Source organism: Magnolia sinica, chromosome 11 (genome assembly GCF_029962835.1).
Source record: "Magnolia sinica isolate HGM2019 chromosome 11, MsV1, whole genome shotgun sequence".
Classification (NCBI taxonomy): Eukaryota; Viridiplantae; Streptophyta; class Magnoliopsida; order Magnoliales; family Magnoliaceae; genus Magnolia; species Magnolia sinica.
This window is the reverse complement of record NC_080583.1, coordinates 67,786,943-67,811,043: the sequence shown is the minus strand read 5'-3', so window position 1 is coordinate 67,811,043 and position 24,101 is coordinate 67,786,943. Positions and strand designations below refer to the sequence as shown.

Genomic DNA, 24,101 nt, shown 5'->3' with positions numbered 1-24,101 from the left:
GAACGAACAACACATCTTGTATCGATGAGAATACAGAACACTTTGCGGTTGGCTATAGTGAGGGTGATGATTAAGGCGTCATCATGTGGGTGATAAATGCCCTGAGTGTCTTCATCAGTAAACGACACATAGTACTTTTCCGTTTTCCTCTCTTTTGAAGGCCGAGCTAAAATCAAGATCTCGAACTCAGGCCGACTGATGCTCCTTGTGTGATTTTTTCGAGCATTGTTCGAGTCGCCTCCACCTCGAGGACCACCGACAATGGTTTGGATTTCTTCCATAGGTCGGTTGTCACCTAAGCGTTCTTCCGTCATCTCGATTCTTTATTCGATATGCTCTCTGAGACGACCTTCTTGGCTGAGTCTCTTGATTTCCTGTTTCAGGTTGTAACAATCACTTGTATTGTGCCTATGATCACAATGATAATGGAAATACTTACTCTTATTCCGTCGGTTCAAATTGCTCCGGAGTTTATCCGGCCAGTTAACGAATTCTTCGCCTTTGATTTTCATCAATACCTGCTCCTGTGGCTTATTGAGCGGAGTGTACATCGAGAATTTGTGGTCAGGCCACTTACTCGACCTACGTTTGTCACGGGACTGATCCTCCTTACGCTTCTTACCACTAGCCGAGTCAACTTCCTTTTTTGCTGGCTCTTTGGACAGGGTTTTTACGTTTTGGGTGGCCTCGCGCAGGATTCGAGTTTCTCTGGGGTCCGCATATTTATCTGACCGAGCCATGAATTCAACTAAAGTACTAGGCAGATTCTTGTCCAAGGATGCAAGCAACGGCCTATCTCTGACGCCTTGCATGATCGAGTTAAGGGTTGTCTCGTCCGAATGTTTCCGGACTTGAAGCGACTCGAAGTTAAAGCGCTTGATATAATCTTTCAGTAGCTCTCCCTCTTTTTGAACTATATTGTTCAAGTACGCAGATGGCTTCAACTTTTTCTTCTCATCGATGAAATTGGTGAGGAAAGCATCACTGAGCTCTGTAAACGAGCTAATGGACTTTGGCTTCAACTGTTTGAACAAAAGCCAAGCTACATCGGCCAAAGTGAGGGAGAAGGCCCGACACATCACGGCGTTCGAGGCATCGTGCAATTCCATATAGGTCCAAAAGGACTCGATGTGCTCGGTTGGATCGGTTTTGTTGGTGAAGGGCATGATCTGAGGAAGACGGAATCGTTTCGATAGCCGAGCTTGCATGATCTCTTCCGTGAACGGGGATGCCTTCGCCTCGGGCCTTGTCTGATTTACATAGCGGTTTTGCTTCATATCTGCGATCTCCTCTTACACTTCCTTCCGTAGGTCTTGTAGTTCACCTTTCCAAGGTTCGTCGCTGTCAGTCGTACCCTCGACCGAGGGCCTGCTGCGCCTTCTCCGATCTATTTCGTGTTGAAGATCGGTAGTAGGCAGCGGGGCGGTCACGGAGATATGAGAGGGTGCAGGCTCAGCCGGACCCTGGTGTTGGCTTTTCTAAGGAACAGATCATGGAGCGATGGGCTGAGGATCGATGAATTGTCGTGGGGCATTTGCCCGACCATCGTCCTGCTAGGGCAGCTGGACCTGCTGGCGATGGATCTGTTCTAACATTTGCTTTATGAAGTTCACGTCAGTCCTGAGTTCCTGGACCTCCTTATCTAACCGTCCATTTCCTTGATTCCACTAAGTGTGCCTGGTTGAAACGGAGGTTGCCAGATGAGCTGCAGAACCTTGTCGATTATCGGGTTGGTTCTAGGTCCCCTGGGCTCCATTCGTACCAGGAGGGCCTTCTGTCGCCGGTGGTCCAATGACAGGGACCTCACTAGGCTCGTTCTGGACGGTTCTCCTTGTTCTTGCCATTGGAGATTACTCAGTGCTTGAAGAGAACGACTTTTCGTATCGTTTCCCACAGACGGCGCCAAACTGTTGATCTGTTTTTGGCTCGCTCCCGCAACGACTCTTGGACCTCCTAAGAACAGGCCGCAGAGGCCACCGTCGACCCTCCGATGCTTAAGTTAGAACCTGGGTATTTTTTGTAAAGGTTTTAGAGTGAGAGTTTTTTTTTTTTTTTTTTGCATACCTTTCACCATGAAAGTCTTTGTATTTATAATAGTGTCGTACCCCATAGGGTTTTCGTAATTAGAGTAGATCTCAATCTCTTGGGATCCGTAATCCCTGATACTCCGAGACTTTCGGAGATCTTAACCTTATTTACTCGAGAATCTCGGGTAGAGATCAAGAGTTTTACTAGGTAACTTCTGGATATAGAGCGATATAGCTCAACCGACTCTTTCTCTTTAGCACGGTTGTGCCGAGATAGGTTTTACGGCTAATCTCCACCCACTATATTGGCCGACCCAATTTATGGGTCGGACTAAAGCTCGGGTAACTCTAGGGCCGATTGATCTTAAATCAGTTTGGGCTTTCCTCTGTGAGGCTTTTGATTGATCCTCGAGGTGCACCGCCTCTCTTAGAGGTTCCGTTTTCTGGCTCTGGACATTCACGCTACAGTCGGGCTAGGCGCCTCACGATCTGAGCTACGTCACTCCATTTTGCGGCTTGAAGGCTTTGGGCTTTAATCGGACTCAATACCCACCAAGTTTGAGCTATTGCTTCATTGACTCTTTTGACCCTCAAGCCGACTCAAGCTGACTCAAGGACTTGTCATATTTTCCCCCAACAATGGGTTATAGGAAGTTTTTAACCAGGGGCATTCAGGTCTATGTGACGTGACATTGTCCACCGGTTAGATGGCAAATAAATATCTTAATGGGTTACAGGAAACTTTTAACGAGGGGCATTCAATTTACCACTGTTTTTATGTGGTGTGATCCACATTAGATTTAGATCTGCCTCATTTTGTAGACCATCACTTAAAATGAGCTGCAAAAATGGATGGACGGGGTTGATATACATCACATACATGTATGAGACACCCACTAAACTGTTACCCTGTCTCACGTAATCCGCGCCCCCAAATCATGGCTCCGCTATGGATGGATCAAGACTTTAAAAATTCCAACTGGTCCGCTGATTTTAGCCGTCCAAACAGACAGGCAGGCAAGTTAGACTATTAATACCATATGATGAGAATGATCTCCATCTACAAAGGAGCCCATTACTTGGACGGTCTACACTGAATATTTTGCCACGTGTCAGTTGCTACAATGTAGTAAATTGTAGGCCCACCTCACCGTGATTAATTCCACCAAATGAAATAGAAGAAATGCAGAATCGAGTAGAGCGAAAAGCTTTTCAAGATTTCAATTGCCTTCCACTTTGGAGGCAACAGAAGCTGATATCTCTCTTTTTCAATCTCTTTCGATTCTCGAATTCGAACTCTCTCTCTCTCTCTCTCTCTCTCTCTCTCTCTCTCCAAATCGATCCCTGGAAAACGCTATCTCGGATCGATTCAATTTCTTTCTTTTTCAATCTCTTTCGATTCTCGAATTCGAACTCTCTCTCTCTCTCTCTCTCTCTCTCTCTCTCTCTCCAAATCGATCCCTGGAAAACGCTATCTCGAATCGATTCCAGAACCCTCCAACATCATTTTGAAAAAGCAAATGTAAGTCTCCTAATCTCTGTCTCTATTTCTGTTTTTTCTCGTCTCTCAGGCATTGAATTCAACATTGACTTCTTGCAATTTCGATCCGATTTCTTATCAGAATACGTAATTGTCTGTTCGAATCTTTAATGGGTTTTTGTTTCTCCTTAATGTTTTTCCTTTTTGAGGTATTTGTATGTGAATGATTTCCGGCCCTGCAAAACTGGTGGGTCTTATTCGGCCCTCCAATTGTACAGGTGGGGTCCTCTGTGGGTGATCCAACTGTTCGTTGAGGGGACCAGCTAGGGATGGTGCATGCCCTGAGAATAGCCTGTGTTGGATTATTGTAACTGTCTATTGATGGACCTCTGAATGGAAGGTTTATCTGACCGTCCGCATTCATCGATAAATGAACCTATGATCTTAAGGTTAAGATTTTTCCAATAAGGGCATTCATTTTGAGGCGTGAAACAATCTGCATGTGTCCCATTAGATGGATTGTGAATAGATAGGTATACCAAAAAACAGTTACATAATGGCCGTTATGTAAAGGTAATGGTGGCCACCATTTCGTGTTATGGGGTCGTAATGGCTGTTACAGAAAAAAAGTTCTGTAATGAACTCGTAATGCCCCATTACATCCTTGTAACAGGCCATTATGGGGCCGATACATAGTTTCTTTTTTGCAAAAAAAAATAAAATAAAGAGAAGAAAAAGCTATAATGGCCGCTATGGGGGCTGTTATGCCCATTACGGCTGTACCGTAACGGTAACAGTGGTGGCTATTACGCCCATTGTTACCATTATGGAATACCATTCTCCCAACCGCAATATCTGCCAGCACCATAGCAGAGGTCGTAGCTCTCTCTCTCTCTCTCTCTCTCTCTCTCTCTCCCTCTCTCTCGTTTTCCGCCTGAACACAAAAGTGACAACCATAAATAATGCAGGGTTATTTTCACACCGGGCTCGAGTGGGGTTGCCTATGGGATGTAGGGGCATACTCGGTGTGGGCGGTCTGTGTGAGGCAGGGGCTCGTGTGAGGCGGTACCAATGTGATTTGGGGCCCACGAGGGGGGTTCGGCAGAGGTCCTAACCCATGAGATGTGGGGCCTGGGCTATGAGATAAAGGGATTAATTCACCATGCTCTATCATTTCGAGCTTTTGGAGCAAGTGGTTAATTGTCTTGCATCAAAGTGGTATCAGAGTGGGAGGTCTCGTGTTTGAGACTCCTCACCGGGGGTGATTAATGCAGGGGCATTTTCACACCGGGCTCGAGTGGGGTTGCCTGTGGGATGCAGGGGTACGCTCGGGGTGGGTGGCCCGTGTGAGGCGGATGGTTCGTGTGAGGCGGTACCCATGTGATTTGGGGACAATGGGGGGGGGGGGGGACCAAAGTCAGACAGTACATGGATCACAGAGGCAAAGCTTCAACGACGAGACTCGGATCTCCTCGAGCATCACTGCAGCTTTACTTTGCCAGAGGCGAAATCTCCTCAGCCGAGGGGAATTGATGAGGACATCTAAGCACCATACCAGAGGAGGGCTGAGCCAGTCTCCTTATGGTTAGACGACCGTTACATTGGGCCCACTTGGCCTGATTAACATTCCTAGTTACGTTGAAGAGCCCACGTGCATGTTCATGCATCTTCGAAGACCCTACACTGGGAAGATGCACATGGGTTGCATATAAGAGCTTGTTAGACACATCGGACAGTTGGATTGGGTGGACATGATGATCGGACCGTTGGATCATCATCATCGGACATCTTGATTGTGGACCCCCATGGGCTACGAAATAGTTTAGTTGTTTAGATTGTTTTCATGCTTTATTATTTTTGGTATAACTTATATTTGTGTTGAGATTAGGGAGTTAGGAACAACTTTTAATTTATTAAACGTCTTTATGTTGAGAATCTTATTTGAGAGTCTTTTTGTAAAAGGTCTTTTCTGAGACTAAAAGAGAAAGATGAGTGTGTGAAGCCCTAATGCCATTATTTTGAAAAAAAAAGCTGTGTTTTCTTTTTTTTCATGTGATTTGAAGAATACTCCATGTGATTTGGAGCTTGGGTGTGGTGTGATTCCATTCCCCATTCAACGGAGGTGCGAGGTCTCCCTCTATCATCTTCCTTCTCTCTTCATTTCTATTCAAAAGAGGTATTTTTCCAAAAAACTTCATCTCTTTTCTTCCCTTCCTATCTAGGACCATCCAAATCATAATTTTCTTCAACTTCTCATCATTCAACTTCAACCCCAACCGAAATCAACCACTGAGGACCCAAAAAGCTTAGCCAACGACCCACACGTATGAGCCCTTAGGCTAACTGCATGGACAACTGCTCAATCATTTGATTTCCCCTTGCTTTCTCCATAAAAACCCATTGATTTCACAATAATAACCCTACGCTAAACCCTAGATCCCCAATTTCTTATTTTCCCAAATTTCTAGAAACCCTAATTCGAAAATTCCCAATTCCCATGAACCCTAATTTTCCAAATTTCAGATTTTCCCCTTCCTAACCCTAATCATAAAACCTACATATCTGTCCCTTGAGTGTGGAACATGCCTATGCTAAATTAGAAGTGCTATCCTTCCATCGGGCCTAGTTTTAATTGATTTATGTTATTCCTTAGCACGCAGACATGTGATTTAGGTTAAATAAGATTTTATTGTCTATTGTTTACTCTTGATTACTTGGTGGATTAGCATATTTTGTTAATTGAATTACTTTATGAACTCTTTCATAATCTCCACGTTGCATGCTAGCATTAAATCATGTGTCCTGCATCAATAAACCTTGGTACTTATTTCTTTTGGTGAAGTAGGAGAGGAGACCGCCTTTAATGGATAGCCTCGTCTTGTGGAATTGGGCTTTATTCCTAGAAACCAAGGATTTGGGGTCGTCAGATCCCCCTGGAGGTTGAGAGATAAGGTGGTTATGAAGACTACGAGCCGGACGACCAGTTGCAAAACTGGTCAAAGTAACTTGGCACCCCCACAAAAGTGGCAGCTGTGGCAGCGACACCCACCACCATCCTCTCTCCGTCTCTTCCTCTCCATACCTTCCATCCATCACAACCATGGCTTACAGCCATGGTTGCCCAAATCAAAGATGTTTTTTTCCCGTGACAAATCAGATGGAAAGAGGGGGTTGCTGGTGGGTCCATGGGGCTTCTCCCTGCGGCGGTGACAAGGGTTGGGGGGGGGGGGGGATCAATCCTCACTCGAGATGGGCAAGCTCTAAAGAAAGCAGTTAGAAACAACCATAAAAAACTATGATTCGCCAATCAGGCTACAACTATTGGTATGTAGAAGGAGCTTACTCACTGGAGCAATTCCATTAGAATTTCTTCATTTATATAACGGGTGGAACTCTACTAATAACGAAAAGGAAAGGTTTTCGCTATAAACCTCCAGGGCAAATTAGATTGATTCTAATCATTAGCTATAAACACAACTTAAAAAATATCTTATAATGCGGTTATATGTGTATATGATCTGTAGGGATTTTGTGTTGATTGGTGTTGAGTAGATAAAAAATGCTAGATCGATGCTTATGGGAAACTGAAGATTGTTTCAGTTTTCTGAGTTGCTGTTATTTGCATGTTTAGTGTTATTGCTTGAATCTGGATGGACGTGTGCCACGCCTGTAGACACACGTATACTTGTATCCACAATATGTAAAGGACAACGAGGGTGCCGGTTGTGGCCGGGGACCCTTTGATGCCTAAGTCAGGCAGGTAGACTAAAAGTAGAAGTGAGACTTGAGTAAGGGTTTTTGGTGCTTACCTCTCTCCAATCACAATGGGTGCATTTATAGGATGTTTAGGTGGCTTTAGGACCTTGGGATATGTTGGATTTGCTGGAGGATCTGTATTTGGATGGGGATCTACTTCCGAAAGTATCGCCGAACCCGCCTCTGTCAGCGTGATCTTCGGATAAGATTGTGCCAAATCTTTCCTTTTTTTATTCGAAGCGGAATTCTCTCCAAGTTTCCTGTCCCTTCAGGCTTTAGCTTAGGGGTCAGTCTGGTTGGCTTGGGAGGTGATTCCTATTGCTGAGCTTAGCTTAGCTTAGAGTCAACCCAGGGCTCATCTCACTGTCCGTGTCCCATCAGCTCGGGAAGTTCATCTAGGTATTCTAATCGGCCCAGCTTTAAGGCACTCATTTTGCGTTTCCCATATAGCAGGCCAGTTCGGTTTTCTCCACAACCTTTAGTATCTAGTGAAACAGATGAACAATGGGGATTTAAGAAGGATGTTCGGACCATCGCATGAATGATTTTGCTATCTTTATTTCTACTGTAGAAATGATTACCACAAAACAATAGTAATGATGATGACAATGACATTGCTTTTAGTGTTGTAATTGTTAATATAGACGAAGGATGGGGATTTAAGAGGGATGGAGATTCAAAAAGGATGTTTGGACCATTGCATGAATGGTTTTGCTATCTTTATTTCTACTGTAGAAATGATTACTACAAAACAACAGTAATGACTATGACGATGATATTACCGTTAGTGTTATAATTGTTATATTGTTATTGCTATCATAAACTGTTACCACCACCACCGCCATCATCCTTGTTGTTCTACTACCTACACTACTACTGCAATCTCAGTCCATCCATATGTGTGAAGTAATGCAATCTGATTATTGAATCAATGTAGTTTCGATACCAAAATCGCAAGAATGTATGCAGAGCACACCCATGAGAAAGTTGTATTGAGAAATAAAAAATTTATCGATATTTAGACTTCTTCTTACCAATACTTATAAAAAACTAATAAAACTTAGAAAACGTGGATTGCCCTACCTCATACATCACCCATTGAAGATCCCCTAATTATTTGATTGCTTTCAAATCAATCTATAATTTATTTAACATAACAAAATTTTTAAAGATTTGGTGATGCAGGACGGATGGCCTAGCCTAGGATGATGCAATGAGATCATCAACGGATTAACTAGAACAATTTAAAGCATAAAATAATGCTAACCAATTACAAGCTTAATGAATTCAAGTATTTATCTATGCTCAGATTCAAGACTAAATCACAACCTGTCAGTTAGATCTTATAAAACATGATTAGATAGGACTTATGAAAGGTAGGACTTCCATCTAGCATAGTAATTGATATAACTCTAAATGGAATCTCTTGGTGTGTAAGGGTTTGGGAATCAGATTTTGGAAATTAGGGTTTAGAAGTGGGGTTGTGGGGAATTAGGGTTTGAGACTTAGGATTTTAGGGTTAGGGTTCTAGAAAACTAGGGTAGGAAATTGGGTTTTAGGGATTATGGTTAAATAGGAGAAGCAAAAGGATGAGAGAGAGGGTATGTTTGACTGTATTGACATTTGTACAAGTCTGTCCGTACGGTTGTACGGTCAGAGGGGACGTGCCGGGTGGAGTTTGGGTTGGGTTAGGTTGTCGATTTAAGGGTTGGAAGAAGGTAAAAAAAAAACAAAAGTGGAAGTAGGGATTGTTTGTAAATGGAGAAAGAAGAAGAAGAAAGAACTAGAAAGAAAGGGAAAGTGAGAAAGTGAAGAAATATTTTTTGATGGAAGAGAATGTGAGAAGGATAACTTGGATTCACTCCATGGCATCACACCAAATTACTCCAATCACATGAGGTTTTACTTCATCACAAAGCAAAGAGTAAGAGTTTTTTTTTTTTTTTTTTCATATGCAATAATGGGCTAGGGTGTGGATGTGATGTCCAAGCCTTATATAGTCTCAAAAAAGACTTTATAAAAAGACGCTCTTAGATAAGAAGTTTTACGTGAAGACACTCAACAAAATAAAATTTGTTCCTAACTTCATTAACTCAACAAAAATATAAGAAAAAAAATAAACAAAACATATAAACAACTAAATAAACTAAACTATTTCGTGGCCCACGATCGAGATGTCCAATGACGATGATCCAACGGTCAAAATGGTCTAACTAGGTAACCCATGTGCATCTTTCTAGTGTGGCAACTTCAAAGATGCATAATCATGAATGTGGGGTCTTGAACGGGCTAGGCACTTGAATTGGGCCCATGGGGCCCAATGTATGCATCACCTAGCCATAAAGAAACAGGAGCTCTCCTCCTCTTGACTTAGCATTGCCTAATCTTCATAGATTTGATGTTGTTATAATCTTTTTTGAAATGATGATAACAAAATTTATTAAAAGTAAAGGCCGTAGGCCAAAGAATACAAAGAACAACAAAAGAAAATACACAAAAAGCTTTAATATTGACAAGGAATACCTTTTCAAGTTACTATATAGTGACTCCCTTTACAATGCATCAAATATTTGCCTGAAATTAGAGCTGTACACGAGCCAAGCTAGGTTGAAAACCTCGCTCGGCTTGGCTCGATCTAGCTCGGTTTGACTCGGCTTGAACGACGAATTGAGGTGAGCCAAGCTTCATATGACCCAACTTGTTTTGAAAACGAGCTGAGGTCGATTAGAGTGGAGCTTGACTCGACTTGACTCGAACTCGGATCAACTCGAAGCTTGAACTTGGTTCGACTCGACTCGAATATCATATATATATATATATTAATATGAGAAATGCTCACACACAACTAGTTGGACCATTCAAATTGGTCCAATTAGCTGTGCATTAAATTACTGAAATATCTTTCTTTATTTACTTATAATGCCCACTCATGAGAGAGTGTGTAACATCAAGTCTTATATAGGTACAACAAGAATATGTGCCAAAGATCTACACTGTTCATCAAATATGACCTACTAATTAAATTTTATTTGTGAAAAATTAGTAAATGAACCTCATCATCTGATCCATATATGCAAGTTGCATTTGAACTGTTTGAATGGATTTTTAACAACTTACTTTTCTAGTATAAATATATCATACTATTGATCACAGAAAATAATATTTTATGTCATTTACATGCTTACAAAGAACCTTACCTAATTAACGGACTAGATTTTTTTACACATGTGGTGCATTACTCAAATGCATCACACATGTACTACTTGTCTCCTCATCCTATTTTCCTTGGGAAAAAGCCTCTTCCTCCTCTCTCTCTCTTCATTTAATGTTATCTCTTCTCAATTAATGCCATCTCTGCCCCTATGATATAGGAAGCTAGGTGGGGCCCACTATGACGTTTGTGATAAATCTATCCTGTCCATTAGTTTTTCTAGATCATGTTAGGACAAGGGCTCGAAAAGGAGGCATATCAAAGGATCAAGTGGGCTACACCACATGAGTGGTAGGAATTTATAGCCTATTGTTGAAAACCTGTTGGGGGCCATAAAAGTTTTAGATCAAGCTGATATTTATGTTTTCCCTTCGTACAGGTCTGTGACCTTGTGAACAGGTTGGATGGCAAATAAACATGATGGTGGGTCTTTGGAAGTTTTCAACAATAAGTGTTCAATCCCCACTACTTCATGTGATGTGGTCCACTTGAGCGTCCAATCTAACTCTTTTCTTTTGGATCATGGGATAAAATGATCTATCAAAATAAATGAACGGTGTTGATAAAATATATAGATCACGTTGGGCGCAGAGAGCCTCTGACATGACCATCCGTCTTAGATAGGTCTGGTGGGGGTAATACCTAATCCGCGCCCTCTTTTACGCTTCTTTCCAAATGGGAGTGGATTAGGTGTCACTGGGTAATACGTGAGTGGGTGTTACCCTGACCGTTTGGGGCCCACCTTGATGAATGTATTGCATATCCATGCTGTCCATCCATTCTTTCATCGCATTTTATGCCTTGATCCCGAAACTTAAGAAGATCCAAACCTAAAGTGAACTACACCACTAGAAACAATGGTGATTGACCATTAAAAACTTATTGTGGGCCATAAAGTTTTAGATTAAGTTGATCTTTGTATTTTTCCTTCATCTAGGTCTATCTGACCTTATCAAAAGGTTAGATAGATGGCAAATACACATTGCAGTGGGCCATAGGTGGTCCCTAAGTAGTTTTTGATGGTGAGCATTAAATAAATACTGTTTTCAATGATGTGGTCCACCTAAGATTTGGATATGAAGTCCTAAAATGATCAATAAAAACTGATGGACAGGGTGGATGTATAACACGTTCATCAAGGTGGGCCCCACGGTCAGGGTAACATCTAATCCACTCCCCTTTGAAAACACTTTGGAAGAGTACCATGCACTCAGAGTCAGAGACCCTATCCATTGTTATACCAGATCATGGTAGGGTAGTGGCCAAAAAATAAGGTAGATCCACGGCTCATATGGGTTGTGCGATAGGAAAAAGTGGTTAGGGAAAAGCCTACAGTTGAAACCTCCATAGGTCCACAACATGATGTTTATATGCCATCCATATTGTTCAGAAGGTCATTTCCTACTAGGATGAATTGAAAATACAAAAATATTAGCCAGATCCAAAACTTTTGTGGCGCCACGAATGTTTCAACAATGGACATTCAATCTGCAATTTTTCCTATTGTGTGGCCACTAGATTTTTGGATTTGTCTTATTTTTGGGCCCATGTCCTAACATGATCTAGAAAAACTGATGGATGGTATAGATTTATCACAAACATCATAGTGGGCCCCACTAGCTTCCTATGATAGGAAGTTGCGGAAGGCTAAGAGGCAATTGACGTCCGTTTCTAGCGGCACAGAGGGAGAGAAAGCATTAAACATGGAGAGAGAGGAAGGAGGAAAAGGTTTGTTTCCAAAAATAGTGAGATAACCATAGAAGGTGTACACATATGATGGGTTTGGATAATGTATCAGGTGTGTAAGAAATCCAATCCGTTAATCAAATAGAGTTCTTTGTACGTATATGAAAGGTATAACATATATATATATATATATATATATATATATATAGTGTATATATTTTTATACAAGAAAAGTGGGATGTTAGAAACCCATTCTAATAATCTAGTTTCAACTTACATGTGTGGATTCAACTATAAAGTCCATTTATTAATTTTTGGTAGATAAAATTTAATTAATGGGCCATGTTTGATAAACGAGCTAGATCTTTGACACCTGTTCCCAACATACCCATGTAATACTTGATGTCACATAGCCTTTCATATGTAGGCATTACATGTAGATAAAAAGAGATATTTTAGTAATTTAATGCATAGCTAGTTGGACGAATTTGAATTGTTGAACTAGTGTGTGAGCATTCTCTCTCTCTCTCTCTCTCTCTCTCTATATATATATATATATATATAATATAATATTATATTATATTAAAAAAAACCCCCACCCTACCCATCTCTTTCTTACATTTTCTTTTCCTTACCCAACCCACCATGCCCAAGCACCCCCCCCCTTCTCTCTCTCTCTCTCTCTCTCTCCATCTCCTTCTCCTATACTCGACCACTCACTTAAGCTCGACTTAGAGTCTGCCTGACTCGTCTCAGTCGTACGACTCGCACTTGGCCACTTGGCTGAGCTCTCTCTCCCTCTCTCAACAACAAGGTACCTCTATCTAAATCTACTTTTTGATTGTTTTTGTTAAATATATATATAATTGTTTGAAAATAGAAAAACCCCAAATCTCAAAATTGAGATTTGGGGTTTTAAATCTCTAATTTGGGGGTCGAGTGGGGCTGTGTTGGGAGTAGGCTCGCCTCGACTCGATCCAATAACTCGCCTTGAAAGGTTTGGCAAACAAGCCAAGCTCCAATGATAAGCATGAGGGCGAGCTCGAGCTTGAGGAGAGCACGGACGAGTCAAGCCAAGCTTGGCCCACCTCGACTCGACTCGACTCGATGTACAATCCTACCTTAAATGATCAAGACGAACAAATAAATCATGACTAAAAATAAGAATATCATCAAAATAAACATTTAAGAACTTCTCCATGAAGGGGCAAAGTACCTTTGCCATTAAAGCATTGACCTTATAAAAGTACTCTGCAAATTTGAAAGAACGAATGGTGTGTAAGCCACTCTTACGACCATTTCGAGTCTAAATGCTGTCTTCCATTTGTCCCCAAGTCAGATATGAATATGATGAGCTTTTGAGGTCAATCTTTTAAAAGAATTGTTTTCCATTCAACGTGTCCACATGGGAAATAGTAAATCGGTACTTGATAATAGTATGGTTGATTGCACGGTTGTCCACGCACACCTTTTAAGATCCATCTTTCTTGGAGTTAACAATGCTGGAGCAACACATGGTGACATTTTTTCTCGGATTAACCCCTCTTGTAGCAACTCAATGACTTGTCGGTGGAGCTCAACATGTTCGGTTGTGCTTAGTCGCTAATGTGCAAGATTTGGCAAGCTTGAACTTGACACCAAGTCAATATGGTGTTGAACATGCCTCATAGGAGCAAGTCCGTCTATGAGTTCTTTTGGCACCGTCTTCATATTCATGAAGGAGATCTTATTTAGGAGGTGGATCATCTGACTGTTTTGTATCTTCTTTATCAATAAAGACAAAAATGATGTTAGTCTCTTTCCTTTCTTCTTCAAACCTTTTTTACACTGAGCCATTTTGACCCATCTCTTTAGCATATTTGGGTGTAGGAAACTATTCATTGGGTGCCATTTGATATTAACACCATCCTTGACAAAGGAATAAGTGTTAGCCCAAGTCAAATGCAACATATCTTGGTCCCAAAGAGACGGTTTTCTCAACAAAATGTGGCATGCATCCATGGGGATCACATCATTCCACACGTCATTCTTGTACTTAGATCCAATGTTCGAAATATCTCCAATATTATCTTTATCTAGAGCTATACACGAACCGAGTTAGCTCTGTTAGCTTGCTCGACTCGACTCGAAAAAGCTCAATTCAACTTGGTTCGAAACTGAGTTCGAGCCAAGTCGAGCTGATTTTTTGAGCTTGAAAAAATTTCGAGCTGAGTTCGAGCTTGCTCGAGCTCGACTCGACTCAGATCGAACCTCAACTCGAATCGACTCGGTGACTCGGTTATTTTGATATTGTTGTTGCTCGCCAAGTGTTTGATGAAATGACTCAATGAAGTGCTGTTTCGTGTGTATACATTCTCTGGGAGATCGGCTAGTGGCGAGGAAAGAATGGATATGAAACAAATCACTACAAAAAAACAAACTTCACATTATAAAACTGCCCTCAAATCATGATTTTGATGTTGCGCGTCCAATGTTTGATGAAATACTTGTATGTTGTTGTTATTGTTTTACATTCTGTGAAAAATTGAAGATGCGCTGTATGTGTTTGAGAAAATGCCACATAGGCTCGAACTCGGCTCGAACTCGCCTGAGCTACTAACCGAACCAAGCCGAGTTGGCTAGTTAGGCTCGAGGACTGAGTCGAGTCGAGTTTGAGCTGGGGTTAGCTATTTGCTGAGCCGAGCCGAGCTGTGCCAAGCTCGACTCGTGTACAACTCTATCTTTATCTCCAGCTCAGTGATACCAATAACACTAGTAATGATATCGATAACGCTGGTAGTATCAGAAATTCCAGGTATTAGCAATGTATCACTAAGTATCGCCAACATATCAATATCGTTAATGTAATTGTCAATATTTTCAACTATGTAAATTCTAGGCGTCACTTGTAATACCAATGCACCAATATTCCCAATGTATCACCAATATTTTCGACTGTAAATTCTAGGTAATGCTTGTATCATAAGTGTATCGACGATATTTCAATAATCTCGCCAACGTATTAATATCATCAAAATTTTGTTTATTAGAAAAAAAATTATTTAAGTTTATTTATTTATTTTTTTATTTTTTTTATTTTTTAAATGGGCACATGGTTGTATGTAGTGTGCAATTTGTCATTGATAATATTGATAATATATCGATATTATCGATATCGCAACATGCGAGATATCGAGACCACAATCTTTCATTTCCTTTCCAATTGTTGATGATTTCTTGGTGAAATATCATGTGTTGTTGATATTTTGCAATATTAATGGATGTTTGGATGGTTAAATAGGTCAGAGGGGATGGTTGGACCGATTTCTTACAACACCACATGCTTTTAAGGGCCCATTAAATCGAAACTTGTTATGTATGTACTCATTTTGCAATTTTTTTTTTATTTTAAATTTCTAAATATGCAAATATGTACATTTTAACATCTCCTAAAGTTTCGCTGAAAATTCCACCGTTTTTCCCATTTTTCCCCACATTTCCGGTTATCAGCAATCAATGTTCGAAATATCGGTATCGCACCCTTGGGATACAGAGACGTATTGGTTATCGCACGGGATAGATTGCTTGTATTGCGTAATTTATCGCATTTTTTGGGAAACATGGGGAAGCATTGGGAAAATTGTTGAAATTTTCAGTGAAACTTTAGGGATTATTAAAAAAGACCCTAATACACACTATTAAATCATAAAATCTCAAAAAAAGAAGTGTACATAATAGGTTTCCTTTGTAAAGGGTCCTAAGCTATATACTGGCAGGATCTTAAGCTATGCGCTGTCACTAGCCAACCCGTATCCAACGAAATTTTTATTTGCCATCCAATGGACTATTTAATAGAGATGGGTGGATTCCTAATTGTAGGGCCCACTTGGATGTATGTGTATTACATCTACACCGTCCATACATTTTTACAGCTCTTTTTAGGGCTTGATTCAAAAAATGAAGCAAGTCCATGCTCTTAGGTGGACCATACCACAAGAAACAGTTGTGATTGAATCCTCACCATTAAAAACTTCATGGGGGCAACAGAATGTTTATTTTCCATCCAAGCTGTTGATAATGTCACAAAGACCTGGATGAAGATACCACACAAATATCAACTTGATCCAAAACTTTTGCGGCCCATGAGAAGTTTTCAATGATCGATTACCATTGTTTCTTTTATTATGGCCCACTTGAGTTTTGGATTTGCTTCATTTTTTTGGATCATGCCATAAAATGAGTTTTCAAAACCGATGGATAGCGTGGATATAAGGAACATAAATCAAGGTGGTTCCCACGGTCAGGGATCCCACCCACCTTGGTGAATCCGATGTTCTGCTGAAGTCACACTCATATTGGTGGGGTTAGTACCCAATCCATGCACAAAACGGAACATGGAATGTGAGTGGAACCCTAACTATGGGCCCCACCATGATGTTTGTGTTGTATCCACACCGTCCATTCATTTGGAGAGATCATTTTAATGCATGATCCAAATAATGACACTGATCCAGACCTCAAGTGGACCCCACCACAGAAAACAATGGGGACAATGATGCCTACCGTTTAAATTTGAAATCATTTCTAGGGGCCCACCAGGATATTTATTTGAGATCCAACCTGTTCATAAGTTTAGCTAGATATGCATGAAAGGAAAATGAAAATATCAGATTGATCCAAAACTTTTGTGGCCCTATGAAGTTTTTAAAGGTAGGAGTTCAATCCCCACTATTTCTTGCAGTGGGGTCTACTTGAGCTTTGGATTTGTCTCATGACCTAAAATGATCTTTAAAAATGGATGGACGTAATGGATATACAATATATACATGAAGGTGGGCCCCACCGGAAGGGCCGTACCAACTTTAGTGCAATCGAGTCACACCGAACCCACTGATTAGTGGTTACCGGGTAATATCTTAGTGGGTGTCACCCTTATTGTAGGGCCCGCCTTGATGATATATTGTGAATCAACTCCGTCGATTCGTTTTTCCAGCCCATTTTAGGACTTGGTCCCAAAAATTAAGCACATCCAAATCTCAAGTGGACCACACCACGTGAAATAGTGATGATTGAATGCTTACCATTAAAAAAAAAATTCCAAGGCCTATTTTAAGTATATCAATAATGTTTATTTGTCATCCAAACCGTTTATAAGGTCAAATAGAACTCGATGAAAGAAAAATACAAATATTAGATTGACCCAAAACTTTTTTGGCCTACAAAATTCTTTTAATGGTCATTCACCATTTTTTCCAGTGGTATGGTCCACCTGAGATTTGGATATGCTTAAGTTTTGGCACAGAGTCCTCAAATGATATGAAAAAACGGATGGGCGGCGTGGATTTGAACCACACTGATCAAGATGGGCCCCACATAGTAAGGTTAACACCCAATAAATTGTTAACCGCGTAACACCTAACCCAGTCCCTAATTTAAGAGACGGAGAGAGAGAGAGCTCGAAAGACTCTCTTCTCCGTTAAAGGTGGTCCTAAGTCCGCAACCGCGGACCGAAATCCTTGCCGGAAATCCCTAGTTTCCAACTCAAAATTACTAATCTATCCCAAAATTCCACTTTTTTTCAAATCCTAACCCCAATCCCCTTGATTCTCGACGAAAATTCAGTTTCCTTCCAAAACAATTATCCTCAAAGAAAAAAAGGGAATTATGGTTTTTCTTACATGATCCGACGATTTTGACCGTGGCCCACCAAATCTAGTCGAAAGGGACTCAAATGTAAGAGAATTGTTTTTCTATATTTTTGGAATTTCTAGATGGGAAGACGAAATTTCTAATATCGTGCGATGTATCGTCAATATCAACCATATTTGACGATATTATGCGATATCTTGTGATATATCTCACGATACAAAGAATTCTGAGATTTTCTTTTAATTTCTGAGGGCTTCCAAGGGGTTTCGTATCGTTGGCTTGCGATAACGATAATATCGGCCAATAGTATCGATATTCAACAATATTATCGGCGATATCGATATTGTTTCCGTATCCCTGGCCAGTGAAACTTGTAGTGATACCGAAACTTCGAACACTGAATATACCATAAAGAAATCATGTAAGACGCATGTAATATGTAATGTATGATGCTGATACCAATGCAATGCATATGTATCATGATCATGCTTTGAACCAATGCTACTAGTACCTCCATGTCACCTCTCGGCATCCCATGCCAAAGCCAACAAACAACCATAAGACAATCCACAACCATAGTCGCATCTACACGACATGTAATGCCCAAGTCCATATCAAATCATCACATCACTAGAAATCACGGGGGTCGTACCCATGCATCTAATGCTATGAGTAAGACCTTGCATACCTGCCACGTCGATGAGGCTGTAAGACACCTACCCGGCACAACAATTGCGGATCACATTTGCACCTCTTTTGATCATTGGGTCAAACTGGTCCCTGTTCGCTCCTCAGCCTTTAAGCAGGTTGGATCCACCTCTTCTCACTTGACCTCGTCACGACAGTGAGGCGTCTTGACGTACCGCCGGGGTTTAGGGACTTTCGATCCAAGGGATTTCTATCTACCTCTACTATTTCGCACTTCCGGTGTTCCGTAACCCCGTACACTTCCGAGGTATACAAATCATAGACCATAATCACGACTGTAATATCCATCTCATGCGACTACGAATATAACCGTGGTGCCCAAATATACATCTCCATATCTCACCAATATGTCCGTATGAATGCTAAGAGTATGCATGACAACAAGCACCCATGTACAATGAATCACAGACATCAATATACCCTGCCTATGATGCATGCTCATGAGAGGATTCACCCCTAGGTAGCCCCTCGGGCCTCGGCTAATTGCCATTATCGAATATCAAGTGATTGAGGCCCAATGTGCCATTTCATGTTCATAAGTGATCCATATCTTACGTGTGCACATGATTATGCCATGATACGTTCCGATGACTTAGTATGCCACATTTTATGATGCATGCATGGGCATGAGCAACATCAGCATGTTTAAGTAAATGAATTAGCATGCTAGGAAGTAGAGCAACGGTAATCAAGGCATTGAATCACATACCTCTATTAAACCATAATCATTAACACCATTACCATCATCCATAACTGTTATCTATCATCACAACATGTACCATTGTCATTCACAATTACACTTCATTCATTGCAAGGCAAGTATTTTTTTCTTAGCAATTTCGACCTATTACGGTTTCCACTATTGGCATGGTATGCCATAAAGGCCGTTACGGGGCCATATAGGCCGTTACGTAAAGGTAACGGTGGCAACTGTTACACGTTACAGGGTCGTAACGGTCGTAACAGCCGTTATGGCAAAAATTGACCTGTAATTGCTGTTAACGGTACATTACATCCCCTATAAAGGCCATAATAGCCCTGTAATGGTCTATTATGAGACATATACATGTTTTTCATACTTTTTAATCAACATTACGGGGCAGATAAATGTTTTTCGGGAGTTTTTTCAATAAATTAAAAAAATAAAATAGAGAGACTATTATGGGGCCGTAACAGCCGTTATGGCCCGTATCGTAAAGGTAACGATGGTGGCCGTTACGGCCATCGTTACCGTTACGGAACACCTTGACTATTGGGCCCACAAGCCTTTCACTCTAGGTGGGCCTCAGGGTAATGGGCCTGCCACTCTAATGTCCAACGGATTCTTCAAATCACCTGAATATTCAATTAAGTGGGCTTGACATTTGGCCCCACACCTATCTCAAGTTGGGCCCGACCTAAAGCGATTTTTTTTTTTTTTTCATGTTGTGGACCCACCGGGCTTTGGATCTATCTCATTATTGGGCTTAGGCCCCTTTCTTGGGCTGACATACATCAAGATGGCTTTGGATCGGTTCCAATGGTAGACGTTCAATCGTAACTTTTTCCTATTGTGTGGCCCACATGGAACTTGGATCTAGCTCATTTTTGGGTTTGTGCTCTAGAATGAGCTGGCCTAATGGATAGACGGTTGGATACTCAATACTTACATCCGGGTGGCTTACATTCGTGACGTTGGGTCCCATTGTCTAGTAGATAGTGGGCCCAAAAAAGGTTTTAATGGCAGGCGTTTAATCAACATTGTTTGCTATGGTGTGGTTCACATAAGTTTTGGATCTGCTTTATTTTGGGAAGGCCTCCTGACGGATGGGGTGGAGAACACCCATACAATATGGTGGCCACAGAGGGACCCACCAGATGAGTGGTGTCGGTACATCAAGGTGGGCCCAGGAAGTTTCCAACGGTAGATGTTCAATTCACACGGACACAACTTTCTGTGGTGTGGCCTACTTGAACTTCGGATTTGCCTCATTCTTGGGCTTTTCCATACACCAAGTTGGGGTTCACAACGGACCCCACAAATCTCGGCCCTTTGGACAGCTAGTGGGCCCCAAGAAGATTTTATCGACGGTCGTTCAATCAACACAGTTTTCTACGGTGCGGTCCATTTGAAATTTGAATATGTTTCATTTTTGGGAACCGGGCCTTAAAATGAACTAGTAGTCTGAATTGACAGTTGGATATAGGCCACATTCATCAAGGTGGGGTCCATGGTGGGCCTCACAATCTAGATCATCCAATCAGGGTATCACTGACGTCTACTGCATTGGACAACAAGCTTAGTCTGGATCACATTAATCAGATGAAGTGGTTAGATGATCGGATTGACCCCAAATTTGGTACACATGTCCTCCATCAACTCTAGTATCATCTCCCAAAATTTGGGACCAATTGGATATCTGCGGGCTGCATGATCTAGACTGTTCAATCAGAGTATTAGTGTTGTGCTGTCTACTGCGTTGGACAACAAACCTAGTCTGGATTACATCGATCTAATGGGGGGTTAGAACGACCGGATTGGCCCCAAATATGGTGCATATGTGCTTTATCAAGTCCTGTAACATTTTCCAAAATTTGGGACCATTTGTATATTTGTGGACCCCACAATTTGGATTGTCCAATTAGGGTATCGGTGTTGTCTACTGCACTGGACAACAAACCTAGTCTGGATTGCATCGATCAGATGAAGTGGTTAGATCGATCAGATTGGTCCCAAATTTGGTACCCACGTGATCCATCAAGTCTAGTGTCATCCCCCCAAATTTGGGACCAATTGGATATCTGTGGGCTACACAATTTGGACTATCCAATCAGGGTATTAATGTTGTCTATTGCACTGGATAATGAGCCTGGTCCAGATTGTATATAAGAACCATGGTGGGGTCCATGTTTTGGGCCAAGCTGAAATTGGTGTGGTCCACTCGTCTAGGTATTTGTGACCTTATGGACTGTTTAGATGGCTACTAAACATTGTAGTAGGGCCCATGATTGGCGGGTCCCACAAAGGTTTTGGATCAAGCTAATTTGTGTCTTCCCCATCATCCCAACCTTTGGATGGCTTGTAATCTCCACCTTGGGGTCCACCATCGTGGGTTCCACACCCACATTATCAAAAGAGAAGAATCAAAGAAAGGAAACAAATGGAAGGAAGTGAAGGGGGAGTGAACTCACCTTGATCTGTAGGGTTGGATGGCTTAGATTTCCTTGATGAATGGTCCACCTCTCTCTCTCTCTCTCTCTCTCTCTCTCTCTCGCTAGGAAATGAGTTACTTGGGTTGGAATTTGGGCATTAAGGTGTCCAAATTTTGGTTAGGGGAGGGCTATATATAGATGAGAGGGTGATTAGTGAGAGGTTTTTAGAGTAGGGTATAGGTGGAAGAACCACCTTGATTCAAGGGAGATTTGTCCCACCTAATCAAGGTTTAAGGGCCTTAACAACAACCTAATTATATACAAGATGCATTTTTAGAAAAGGTAGGGGGACAAAATACTTGGTCCCTCTTAAAATTAAGAAAAGATAGTTGACTTTGGTGTATGCACTTTATTAGCCTTAATATAAGCTTTTTTTGGGCTAATTAATCTCACTTATAAAGTCTTAATGATATTTAAATTAGGCCTAAGTGTTTCTAGAAATGGTGTTGGCAAATTCCTCTTAATTTAAGGGATTTTGTTGACTTTTATGGAAAAGTAACCCTTACCTTTATTAAAGTTTGATAATGATAGGTTAAGCTAGATTGGGGCCATAGTATGGCATCATTAGGACTTAATTAAGGGACTTCATTAGTTTAAGGATTTTCTAGAAAAAAGTGAAATTGGGACACTATTTCAAGGGTTTTAAGGCTCCTTGCACATATGAATGCTACCCTTTCTTCTTGCGATAACTCAGGTTTAGGTGCACACATCGAAGTGCGAGGGGTACCGTTGGGTTTGTAGCGACGATGTGGTCGAATTAACATAGGTTTTAGGCTTTTAGGGTTCCGTTCTCCCGGGTGTATACTTGCGTGCTTGATTTGGGTCCCGCCGGAAACGTCTGATGATCCACAGATGGTACCAGAGGTGTACGGTTTAGGTAGGATCGGGTTACAGGTATTACATTGGACATCGTGCACATGTGTTCGGAAGGGCTCTCGAAGAGATGGGGCGTTAGTCGTGTGGCCCTTGATAGAGTGGAATGGCGATACAAGATTCATCTAGCTACCACCAATGTTGTCATGTGTGACTGCATATGCGCATATGTGATCGCATATGTGGCATATGTGAAAATATGTGATCGCATACAATAGATGTGATCGCATATTGGCCATGACACATTAAATTTTTTATTTTTTATTTTTGTATGTGATTGCATATTGGCCATGGCACATTAAATTTTTTATTTTTATTTTTTGTGAAAAAAATAACTTTTTGTCTATAAAAAGACACTTCCAAACCTCCTCCATTTACAATATTCTCACCCCAAAACTCTCTTACTCTCTTCTTCTCTTACATTTCTTAATGCGAAGTGGTCTTAATCTCTCTCTCTCTCTCTCTCTCTCTCTCTCTCTCTCTCTCTCTCTCTCTCCCCTACATTCCCTCTCTTGGAAGTTGGAAGATCAAGTTCAAGCACTTTCAAGTTTCAAGGAAGATAGCTTGTTGATTTTCTACAATAATAAATAAGTAGCTTGTTGATTTTGTCATTACTTCTTACTTGTTAACTATATTGTTGAATGTTGCTGACTTGATGTTTAATTCATTGTTTAATTGGTTTTATTTCTCTCAAATGTATTTTAAATTTGTAAAATTTGTTATCTATTAACTTAGAAAAGTTCCCTTTAGTTTCTTATATATATATATATATATATATTTTTTTTTAACATTTTTTTTTCTATAATTTTCGATTTTCTTTATTTTTATTTATTTATTTATTTTTTTTAAATATGCAGTCGCATATGCGATTGTGTGATTGCATATGCACGTAAGCTTGTGAGATCGCACATGATCACATATGCGATTCGACAACATTGGCTACAACCAATTAATTGGAATAAGGCTTAGATTATTATTATTATTATTGTTATTGTTGTTGTTGTTGCCGTTGTTTTCGTTGTTTTCGTTGTTGTTGTTGTTGTTTGTTGTTGTTGTTGTTGTTGTTGTTGTTGCTGTTGTTTTTGTTATTGTTGTTGTTGTTGGAGCCAAGTTCGGGTCAAGTCTTCTGAGTCGACCTTACTCAGATGAACATCGAGTTGAGTTTTTGGCTTTTGAACTATGGTCTAGTCCCATGGTTTGTATGACTGAGCTCCATGGCCCACACAATTATATTTTTAATTGTTTTGTTCTTTCTAGACTTTGCTTGGTTATTTTTTGGTAAGTTAACAATTTGGTTATTTTGGATCAGTCTCACTGTATGAGTGGTTCTAGAGACTTTAAGTAGTACCTTTGCCAGAGTTTCTTCTTCTTTCATTGAGGTCATACAAAAATACTATGGAGCGAGAGTTTGTATCTCAAATTTGGGGGTGTGAGTGTCCTTTAAAAAATTGGTGAAATTATCCAATGCATCTATCCATTGACTCCCTATTCAGCTTCGGGCATCAATTAGACTGGTCTATTCATCACTCTTCATGCCACA

At 40.8% G+C, this 24,101-nt stretch overlaps 2 protein-coding genes across 6 annotated transcripts in view; one reads left to right on the top strand and one right to left on the bottom strand.

Annotated features, from left to right (window-relative positions):
- Nucleotides 1-323: 323 nt before the first annotated feature.
- Nucleotides 324-1,277, bottom strand: LOC131218145 (uncharacterized). Its single transcript, XM_058212824.1, has one exon. The coding sequence runs from the start codon at nt 1,275-1,277 to the stop codon at nt 324-326; it is 954 nt and encodes a 317-aa protein (XP_058068807.1).
- A 2,150-nt stretch (nt 1,278-3,427) lies between these two features.
- Nucleotides 3,428-24,101, top strand: part of LOC131219278 (diacylglycerol kinase 1) — a 62,219-nt gene continuing 41,545 nt past the window's right edge. For 3 of the 5 annotated variants that reach the window (XM_058214346.1, XM_058214343.1, XM_058214341.1), the window contains exon 1: nt 17,586-17,872. The gene's annotated coding sequence lies outside the window, so the exon portion shown is untranslated. Of the gene's footprint in view, nt 3,550-17,581; nt 17,873-24,101 lie in introns of those variants that run through there. The other 2 variants (XM_058214342.1, XM_058214347.1) reach the window with 2 other exon arrangements.